The sequence below is a fragment of the Rhinopithecus bieti genome, unplaced genomic scaffold (genome assembly GCF_001698545.2).
Source record: "Rhinopithecus bieti isolate Rb0 unplaced genomic scaffold, ASM169854v2 scaffold_56390, whole genome shotgun sequence".
Classification (NCBI taxonomy): domain Eukaryota; kingdom Metazoa; phylum Chordata; class Mammalia; order Primates; family Cercopithecidae; genus Rhinopithecus; species Rhinopithecus bieti.
Genome location: NW_016821672.1, coordinates 66536 through 77174, shown reverse-complemented (window position 1 = coordinate 77174; position 10639 = coordinate 66536). Strand labels below are relative to the sequence as shown.

The following is a 10639-nucleotide window of genomic DNA, read 5'->3' as shown; positions in this document are numbered from 1 at the left end:
CACGCAGGCGGGGGCGGGTCGTGGCCGGGCGGCGCAGCCAATGGGCGCGGCGCGGAAGGGCTTGAGGGCGGAGAGTGGGCGTGGCGTCGGCGCCTCAGCGGCTGCGCGGTAGCCGCTCCGTCCTTTCGGTCCCGGCGGCGGCAGGGCTGAGCCAGCGACGCCCTCCATTCACTCTCCGCGCCCGCTCTCCAGCTGTCCGCCCGTTCCGCTGCCCGCCCCGCCACCATGACGGAACAGGCCATCTCCTTCGCCAAGGACTTTTTGGCCGGAGGCATCGCCGCCGCCATCTCCAAGACGGCCGTGGCTCCGATCGAGCGGGTCAAGCTGCTGCTGCAGGTGAGGACGCGGGCGCGGCCGCTCCAGGGACGGGGGAACGGGAACCCAGTGGCCGGGCCGGGAGGGGACGCGGGCAGCGGAACCCTGCAGGCGGGCGCCGGAAGTGGAAGGCCGCGATGGCTTTGTCCACGCGCCGCCGGCTTCCGGGGGAAGCGTCACGTGACTGCTGCGGCAGAGGGCGTGGCGACGTCCACGCGTGCGCACTAGGCCCGGCCGGCGGCAGGGATGCTGCACGGGCCTGAGGGCGCATGCGCGATGGAGCAGGGTCCCCGGACGGACCTTGCAGCGGGCGGGCCTTGACCTTGAGCTCAATCCTGCGGGTCGTCCGAGCTGGGACCAACCTTTCCGGCGGTTGCCTGGCCGGTGTCTGCTCTTGTCCCGTCCACCGTGAAGGGCAATTCTAAGGCCAACGGGGCAGCGAGCCTGCCCGCAGGTGTCCTGGAATGAGCAGGACATGGTTCCTGGTGGTTCTCACCCCCCTCTTCATAGCGCATTTGTGCAGTTCTGATCCAGAGCAATGCACTGTTTTGTCTTTGGGGAGAGGGTTATGGAAAGCAGCATGATGCCTAGGAACACTGCTGCCAGGACGTCGTTGCTGACCTTGTACTCCCAGTGACCAGCTCGGTGATGGGAACGAATGAATAGGTTGAGCTGCAAGGACAGGTCACGCCCGCGATCCCAGCGCTTTTGAGAGGCCCGGGGAGGATCGCTTGACGCCAGGAGTTTGAGAGCAGCAGGGGGCAACAGAGCAAGACCCCACCTCAAAAGGAAATTATTTTAACGTAAGGAAGCAGGGCATCCCAGTGCATTGAGAGGCCCGGGGAGGATCGCTTGAGCTCAGGAGTTGGAGACCAGCCCTCTAAGATAATTATTTTAAATTTAGCAGGGCGGCGTGTTCCGCGAGTTTGAGACCAGCCAGGGCAACATAGCAAGACCCTATCTCTAAGAAAAATGTTTAAACTTAGCAGGGCTGGGTAACCCAGCACTTTGAGAGGCCCAGGGAGGATCACCTGAGCCCAGGAGTTTGAGGCAGCCAGGGCAATGTAGCAAGACCCCACATCTTAAAAAAAAATTTTTTTTGTTTTTTTTTTTGAGATGGGGTCTCACTCTGTCCCCCAGGCTGGAGTGCGGTGGCCTGATCTCAGCTCACTGCAAGCTCCGCCTCCCAGGTTCACCTCATTCTGCCTGGGCTTCCCGAGTAGCTGGGACTACAGACGCCCACTACCACGCCTGGCTAATTGTATTTTTAGTAGAGACGGGGATTTTACTGTGTTAGCGGTCTCGATCTCCTGACCTCGTGATCCCCCCACCTCGGCTTCTCAAAGTGCTGGGATTACAGGCGTGAACCACGGTGCCCGGCTTAAAATTTGTTCTAGAACTTAGCAGGGCGGGGTGTCCCAGTGCTTCGAGAGGCCCAGGGAGGATCACCTGAGCTCAGGAGTTTGAGAGCAGCTTGGTCACCGTAGTAAGACTCCATCTCCAAAAGTAATTTTTAAAGTTAGCTGGGCTTGATGGTTGTGCACCTGTAGACCCGGATACTCGGGAGACTGAGGCAGGAGGATGGCTTAATGCAGGAGTTGGAGGCTGCACTGAGGTGAGATCGCACCACTACACTCCAACCTGGGTAACAGCATGAGACTCTATCTTTTTTTCAAAAAACAAAGAAAATGAGGAAAACTGACCAGTAATGCCCGCCCACAAGCTAGTTTTCTAAACAGGATGATGCACTCTGGCCGGGTACAGTGGCTCATGCCACCTCTGGGAGGCCGAGGCAGGAGGATCACCTGTGGTCAGGAGTTCAAGAGCAACCCGGCCAACAAGGTGAAACCCCATCTCTACTAAAAATAAACAAAATGAGCCAGGCATGGTGGCGGGCACCTGTACTCCCAGCTACTCGAGAGGCTGAGGCAGGAGAATCGCTTGAATGCGGGAGGCAGAGGTTGCAGTGAGCTGAGATCACCCCATTGCACTCCAGCCTGGGCAACAAGAGTGATTTGTGTCAAAAAAAAAAAAAAAGTCACTCTGTAGCTGGGATGTTTCCGGGTGGTTGGCCCTGGGTCCGGTCTGATCGCCGTCTGCGTCCCCCAGGTCCAGCACGCCAGCAAGCAGATCGCCGCTGACAAGCAGTACAAGGGCATTGTGGACTGCATCGTCCGTATCCCCAAGGAGCAGGGCGTGCTGTCTTTCTGGAGGGGCAACCTGGCCAACGTCATCCGCTACTTCCCCACTCAAGCCCTCAACTTCGCCTTCAAGGATAAGTACAAGCAGATCTTCCTGGGGGGCGTGGACAAGCACACACAGTTCTGGAGGTACTTTGCGGGCAACCTGGCCTCCGGCGGTGCGGCCGGCGCCACCTCCCTCTGCTTCGTGTACCCCTGGATTTCGCCAGAACCCGCCTGGCCGCGGACGTGGGCAAGTCAGGCACAGAGCGCGAGTTCCGGGGCCTGGGAGACTGCCTGGTGAAGATCACCAAGTCCGACGGTATCCGGGGCCTGTACCAGGGCTTCAGCGTCTCCGTGCAGGGGATCATCATCTATCGGGCCGCCTACTTCGGCGTGTACGATACGGCCAAGGGTACGTGTGGTGGCCGTCGCAAAGTGCCAGAGACGGGGCTCGATACGCAGACACTCCCTCGGGGTCCCGTGGGCTGGAGGTCTGACATACGGTGTGGGCAGGGCTGGTTCCTCCTGCGGCCTCTCTCCTGGGCTTGGAGACACCATCTTCTCCCTGTGTCCTCACAGAGTCCTCTCTTTGTGTGTCTGTGTCCTCATCTCCTCTTCTTATGGGATGTCTTAGTCCATCTCAGGCTGCGATCACAGAATACCACAGACTGGGTGACTTATAAACAATAGACATTGATTCTCCCACAGTCCTGGAGGCTGGAGGTCTGNGACTGCATCGTCCGTATCCCCAAGGAGCAGGGCGTGCTGTCTTTCTGGAGGGGCAACCTGGCCAACGTCATCCGCTACTTCCCCACTCAAGCCCTCAACTTCGCCTTCAAGGATAAGTACAAGCAGATCTTCCTGGGGGGCGTGGACAAGCACACACAGTTCTGGAGGTACTTTGCGGGCAACCTGGCCTCCGGCGGTGCGGCCGGCGCCACCTCCCTCTGCTTCGTGTACCCCCTGGATTTCGCCAGAACCCGCCTGGCCGCGGACGTGGGCAAGTCAGGCACAGAGCGCGAGTTCCGGGGCCTGGGAGACTGCCTGGTGAAGATCACCAAGTCCGACGGTATCCGGGGCCTGTACCAGGGCTTCAGCGTCTCCGTGCAGGGGATCATCATCTATCGGGCCGCCTACTTCGGCGTGTACGATACGGCCAAGGGTACGTGTGGTGGCCGTCGCAAAGTGCCAGAGACGGGGGCTCGATACGCAGACACTCCCTCGGGGTCCCGTGGGCTGGAGGTCTGACATACGGTGTGGGCAGGGCTGGTTCCTCCTGCGGCCTCTCTCCTGGGCTTGGAGACACCATCTTCTCCCTGTGTCCTCACAGAGTCCTCTCTTTGTGTGTCTGTGTCCTCATCTCCTCTTCTTATGGGATGTCTTAGTCCATCTCAGGCTGCGATCACAGAATACCACAGACTGGGTGACTTATAAACAATAGACATTGATTCTCCCACAGTCCTGGAGGCTGGAGGTCTGAGATCCAGGTGTGGGCAGGGCTGGTCCCTCCTGAGGCCTCTCTCCTGGGCTTGGAGACGCCGTCTTCTCCCTGTGTCCTCACAGGCTCGTCCCTCTGTGTGTGTCTGTGTCCTCATCTCTTCTTATGAGGCATCTTACTTCATCTCAGGCTGCGATCACAGAATACCATAGACTGGATGGATTGTAAACAACAGACATTGATTCTCCCATAGTCCTGGAGGCTGGCGGTCTGAGATCCAGGTGTGGGCAGGGCTGGTTCCTCCTGGGCTTGTCGATGCCGTCTTCTCCCTGTGTCCTCACAGGGTCGTCCCTCTGTGTGTGTCTGTGTTCTCATCTCCTCTTAGAAGGACACTAGGCTCCTAGGATGGGGGCCTGCCCTGCTGACCCCCTTTACTCTTAGTCACCTCTTTAGAGACCTGACATGCACGTACAGTTGCATTCTGAGGCCCTGGTGCGGGGGGTGGGACGTCAGCATGTGGATTTTGAGGACACAACGTAACTCCTGTCGTAACTGTGACCCTTTAGAAGGTCAGGCCTAACCCCGGCCTCTGGAACTGTCTTGCTGGGCTCCGGCAGGTGGCAGGCGGCCTTTTCCCCTCCCGGCCCTGCCCCGACCTTTCGTGTTTTAAGCATCCGCTGGCACTGAGCAGCCACGTGGAGGGGGCACCGGTGGTCTTGGAAGAGCTCGGCACCGCCTCGGGTGGCCGTGAGCACACACCGGAGGCTGAGGCTGCCCTCGGGCGGCCGTGCAGGCGCTGGAAGGTGACGTGCCTTTCCCCCGCAGGCATGCTCCCCGACCCCAAGAACACGCACATCGTGGTGAGCTGGATGATCGCGCAGACCGTGACGGCCGTGGCCGGCGTGGTCTCCTACCCCTTCGACACGGTCCGGCGGCGGATGATGATGCAGTCTGGGCGCAAAGGAGGTACCCGCGCGGGCTCTGGAGGCGGGAGACCCTTGCTAGTGGGAAGGGGAACCAGGAGCTCCTTGGCCTGGGCCCGTGGGAGGCCCAGAACCACCAGAGGAGGCACTCCCCCCGGGCGTGGGAGGCAGCTGTGTGTCAGAAAGTCACTGGCTGTCTGGAAGGAGTTTCCTGAATGATGGGCTTCTGATCTTGGGGTTTCATGGTCCAGGCAGCAGTTTCTCCATCCCCACCTCCTAGAACCTCCGCCCGCATCCACACCCTCGATCCTGCCCTCTGCGTGGACGCCAGGGTGGACGTGGGGGACGCCCAGGGCGGGGCCTGAAGTTCGGTGTCCAGCCCTCCTGGAGACAGTGGCTTACGAGGAGGGCTTGAGCTCAGGGCACGGGGTCACCAGAGCCTTGGGTTTCCCGCCTATAATCAGAACTGTGGCTCAGGCGTCCGGGGTGTTTCTTTTGTAAAACGTCTTTCGGGGGCCGGGTGCGGTGGCTCAAGCCTGTAATCCCAGCACTTTGGGAGGCCGAGACGGGCGGATCACGAGGTCAGGAGATCGAGACCATCCTGGCTAACACGGTGAAACCCGTCTCTACTAAAAAATACAAAAAAAAACTAGCCGGGCGAGGTGGCGGGCGCCTGTAGTCCCAGCTACTCGGGAGGCTGAGGCAGGAGAATAGCGTGAACCCGGGAGGCGGAGCTTGCAGTGAGCTGAGATCCGGCCACTGCACTCCAGCCTGGGCGACAGAGCGAGACTCCGTCTAAAAAAAAAAAAAAAACCGTCTTTCGGGGTGCGGGTGGCGTCCGTGTCTCGAGGAGCTTGGCGGCGAGGCCCTCACCGTCTCCCTGTCATTGCAGCTGACATCATGTACACGGGCACCGTCGACTGTTGGCGGAAGATCTTCAGGGACGAGGGGGGCAAGGCCTTCTTCAAGGGTGCCTGGTCCAACGTCCTGCGGGGCATGGGGGGCGCCTTCGTGCTGGTCCTGTACGACGAGCTCAAGAAGGTGATCTAAGGGCCGCGGCCGCCTCCCCACACACACCAAGGGAACCAAGAGAACCACGTAGAATCCTCAGCCGTGCGGACCATCAACCTTCGAGAAATTCCATTTGTCTTTTTCCCAGCCGGATCCTGCCTGTAGACGGCGGCCGGGGAAGGCTCTAGAAGAGGGGTGCGATGCGATCCAGTCATCGGCCCCCGATTCCATGTCTTGCTCACGGGGTGGGAGGGAACCATGGCGTCCCCGCGGGCCCGTGGGTGAGGCACTCCAGTACTGAGACCTAGAGTCCAGACGCTTGTAGGACCCGAGTCGTGTTTTAAGTATTTATTTAAAACAAAAGAATCATGTTTCCCATTTGTACTTCAGTGCTAGCCCCTGTTTTTGCACAGCCGAATACTAGCACGTATGTTCTGTGTTGGGCATCCTGCTGCAAAACAATAAACCCAGGACACAGAGGGCCTCCTGCCTGACCACACCTCTCCACGGGGCAGCCTGGGGTCTGGACATGGGTGCTGGGCCCATGGCATGCAGATGGGGCCACGCTCTGCCCCTGTGGCCGGCCCACTTTCCGGGCGTGCGGTGCCGCCGCCTCCCCGGCACCCCCGGGACACAGAGAACAAGGTCACAGCTGGGAAGAGGTGGGGGGGTAGAAACCAAGGCTGGCAGAAGTGTAGCCGGGCTCCCTGGTAAATGCTGGAGGTCCGCAGGGCACCTGCACTTCCTGTGCCTTCTCGCCTTCTCTGAGACCGTGTGTGTGACCGTAACACCCTGGGTGGGTTGTAAATAAGACACGTGTCTCATAGCTCTGGAGGCTGGAAGTCCCAGAAAACCAAGACGTGGCAGGTTCAGTCTCTGTTGAGTACCCAGTTCCTGGCTTCTGGATGGTGCCTTCTCCCTGTGTCCTCACAGGATGGAAGAGGCCAGGGAGGTCTCCGGAGTCCCTTTTGTCAGGGCGCAGGTCCCACCCAGGAGGCCTCAGCACATCGCTCCCGGAGACCCCCCACTTCCCAACACCGTCACTTCGGAAAGGGGTGTTTTCAGCCTGCATCTTGGGGAAACGGAAACGGGCAGGAGGCCCTGCATTCCCCTCCACCTCCCGCAGCTCCCGAGGGCCGCACCAGCCCCCATTCCAGCGTGAACAGCGGAGTCAGCTGGGGTACCCAGAGTGGCAGCTGTGTGTCCGTGGGTTCACCCGTGAGGATCCCACCACAAGGGGTACCCACCGCCAGGCACGCCAGCTTCCTTTGAGTTCCTTGCACACATTCATGGCAATGCAAGAAATCACGTGTTGAGACCGGGTGCGGTGGCTCAAGCCTGTCATCCCAGCACTTTGGGAGGCGAGACGGGCGGATCACGAGGTCAGGAGATCGAGACCATCCTGGCTAACATGGTGAAACCCCGTCTCTACTAAAAAATACAAAAAACGAGCCGGGCGAGGTGGCGGGCGTCTGTAATCCCAGCTACTCGGAGGCTGAGGCAGGAGAATGGCGTAAACCCGGGAGGTGGAGCTTGCAGTGAGCTGAGATCCGGCCACTGCACTCCAGCCTGGGTGACAGAGCGAGACTCTGTCTCAAAAAAAAAAAAAAGAAAAGAAATCATGTGTTGACTCTACCAGGCTGAACGTTGGGCCTTGGTGGTGCCAGCACACGGCAGGGCCACAGAGACCGCAGCCCTGGGGTTCCACAGCTGGCTCTCCTGGGCTCTCCACAAATCCCAGGCGTAGTAAAAAAAAATTTGTTTTTTGAGCTGGAGTCTTGCTCCTCGCCCAGGCTGGAGTGTGATGGCGCCATCTTGGCTCACAGCAACCTCTGCCTCCCAGGTTCAAGCAATTCTGCCGCCGCTTCTCAAGTAGCTGGGATGATAAGCGTGCGCCATCACAGTGGCTGATTTTAGTATTTTTAGTGGAGATGGGGATTCACCATGTTTGCTGGGCTGGTCTCAAGTTCCTGGCCTCAAATGATCCGCCCGCCTCGGCCTCCCAAAACGGTGGCATGACAGGTGTGAGCCACCGTGCCTGGCCCGAAAGGCAGACTCTACGTCTCTGCACTTTGCCAGGTAGAAACCCTCATTTGTGTCCCGATGACAAAATCAGAGACCAGCAAAGCCCGCTGAGTCCCGTCTTGGTCACGTGACTCGGCCCAGAGGCAAGTGGAGAAACAGGAGCTTATGCCATCAACCCTGTGGGTCCTGCACACCCTCCACAAAACAGCCACGGCCCACGGGGACCGGCGGGTCCCGCACACCCTCCACAAAACAGCCACGGCCCACGGGGACCGGCGGGTCCTGCACACCCTCCACAAAACAGCCACGGCCCACGGGGACCGGTGGGTCCTGCACACCCTCCACAAAACAGCCACGGCCCACGGGGACCTGGGCTCCGAGTTCCTGCCTGGAGCCGTGATAACTGCTTCATCCGCTGTTGGACGTATCTTCACTCCTGTGACTTCATAGATTTTAACATAGGAATCCGGGCGTGGTTTCCTTAGCAGTTCCAGTGAAATCCTCCGTGGTAGACTGGACTCTGGGGCATTTGGGGGATTCGGTGGTGGCGGGGGAGGGTATCCAAAGTCACAGTTCAAAGACCAGCAAGTGCACTTCGCGTTACTGACTTTTTTCTGTTTTATTTTTTTTTCTTTGAGATGGAGTCTCACTCTTGTCACCCCGACAGGAGTGCAATGGGGTGATCTCAGCTCCACGCAACCTCTGCCTCCCAGGTTCAAGCCATGCTGCTTCAGCCTCCCACGTCGCTGGGATTACAGGCACCCGCCACCACGCCCGGCTAATTTTGTGTTTTTAGTACAGACGGAGTTTCAGCACGTCAGCCAGGCTGGTCTCAAACTCCCGGCCTCAGGTAATGTGCCCACCTCGGCCTCCCAAAGTGCTGGGGTGAGAGGCGTGATGACACACAGAAGCCACTGTGCCTGGCCAGTCCTGCCCAATCTTGAAATGCTGAGGCTCTTAGCAAGCTGAGTGTTGGAGGTAACTTCATAGGAAATAATACGTGGTGTTACTAAGAGAATCCTGCCTCGTGGGTATGCTACCAAAATCACAGTTCTGGTTGGGCTCGGTGGTTTACCTATGTAATCCCAGCACTTTGGGATGGTGAGGGGTGGATCACCTGAGGTCAGGAGTTCGAGACCAGCCTAACCAACATAGAGAAACCCCGTCTCTACTAAAAAGACAAGATTAGCCGGGTGTAGTGGCGCACGCCTGCCATCCCAGCTACTTCAGAGGCTGAGGCGGGAGAGCTGCCTGAACCCAGGAGGCAGAGATTGCTGTGTGCTGAGATGGTGCCACTACACTCCAGCCGGGGTGAGACAGCGAGACTTTGTCTCATAAGAGGATGGGGGTGCTGAACGCGGTGACTCAAGCCTGTCATCCCAACACTTGGGGAGGCCGAGATGGGTGGATCACATGAGGTCAAGAGTTCCAGACCAGCCTGGCCAACATGGTGAAACCCGTTCTCTACTAAAAACAAAGTTAGGCAGGCGTGGTGGCGGGTGCCTGTAGTCCCAAGTACTGGAGAGGCTGAGGCAGGAGAATTGCTTGAACCCAGGAGGCAGAGGTTGCTGTGAGCTGAGATGGTGCCAGTGCACCAGCCTGGGTGACAAATCAACAGTTTCTCAAAGAAACCAACAAGCCGGGCACAGTGACACCCGCCTGAAATCCCAGCACTCTGGGAGGCCGAGGCGGGCGGATCACCTGAGGTCGGGAGTTTGAGACCAGCCTGACAAACATGGAGAAACCCCGTCTGTACTAAAAATACAAAAACTAGCCGGGCGTGGTGGCGGGTGCCTGTCATCCCAGCTACTCAGGAGGCTGAGGCAGGAGAATGGCTTGAACCTGGGAGGTGGAGGTTGCAGTGAGCTGAGATGGCTGGCGCCACTGCACTGCAGCCCGGGTGACAGAGCAAGACTCCGTCTCAAAAAAAAAAAAAAAAAAAAAATCACAGTTCCTTCGTGTGGATTTGCAGTGGGGCGGCTTCGACTCATCCAGGACTCCCTGGGACGGTTCCGTGTTTTAGGAGTAAAAGCCACGGACATTGGGACCGTCCCCAGGGGCTGCAGGTGGGCTGGCAGGCTCCCTCTTTGCCAGCGTCACTGCTGCCTGGATTCCTTCTCCCTGCTTTCCTCCCCCGCCACACACAGGCAATACTGTTACCTCCTTTCACCTCTTTTCCTGCGGCTGCAAGTACCCGTTTTCCGTTTGGCCCTCACACCCAGCAGAGGCCCAGTCGGGAAGACCCCAACGGGGAGACAGGGCCTGGGGAGGGGATCAGAAGTCCAGCCTGCATCCAGCTCTGGGGACTGAGGGCGGGGACGCAGAGGTCAGGCCGGGGTGGGGACAGAAGAGCCCAGGCTGGCCTCAGGGTGTGAGCACAACTGAACCCGCCAGGGCAGATCCCAGAGCCCTGGCCGGATGTGGGCAGCTCCTCAGGTCTGTGGGTAAAAAGGTGCACGGACCCAGCATGTTTATGGACATTAGTCCACCTGGCTACACAGCCCTGTCAGGTGGCTTAGAGACATGCAGCCAGGCCGGGTGCGGTGGCTCACGCCTGTAATCCCAGCACTTTGGGAGGCCGAGACGGGCGGATCATGAGGTCAGGAGATCGAGACCGTCCTGGCTAACACAGTGAAACCCCGTCTCTACTAAAAATACAAAAACTAGCCGGGCGAGGTGGCGGGCGCCTGTAGTCCCAGCTACTCGGGAGGCTGAGGCAGGAGAATGGCGTAAACCCGGGAGGC

At 59.0% G+C, this 10639-nt stretch overlaps 1 protein-coding gene across 2 annotated transcripts; it reads left to right on the top strand.

Moving 5' to 3' along the window:
- The first annotated feature begins 74 nt into the window (after nt 1-74).
- Nucleotides 75-6363, top strand: SLC25A6 (solute carrier family 25 member 6). 2 transcript variants are annotated; one of them, XM_017860528.1, is made up of 5 exons: nt 75-336; nt 2425-2502; nt 3252-3660; nt 4762-4902; nt 5752-6363. In XM_017860528.1, exons 1-5 carry the CDS (start codon nt 226-228, stop codon nt 5907-5909), a joined length of 897 nt encoding a protein of 298 aa, XP_017716017.1. In that variant the 5' UTR covers nt 75-225; the 3' UTR covers nt 5910-6363. The 2 variants fall into 2 exon arrangements, with proteins under 2 accessions (XP_017716017.1, XP_017716018.1); XM_017860529.1 differs by having other exon boundaries at nt 151-336; nt 2425-2645; nt 3395-3660.
- Nucleotides 6364-10639: the final 4276 nt, after the last annotated feature.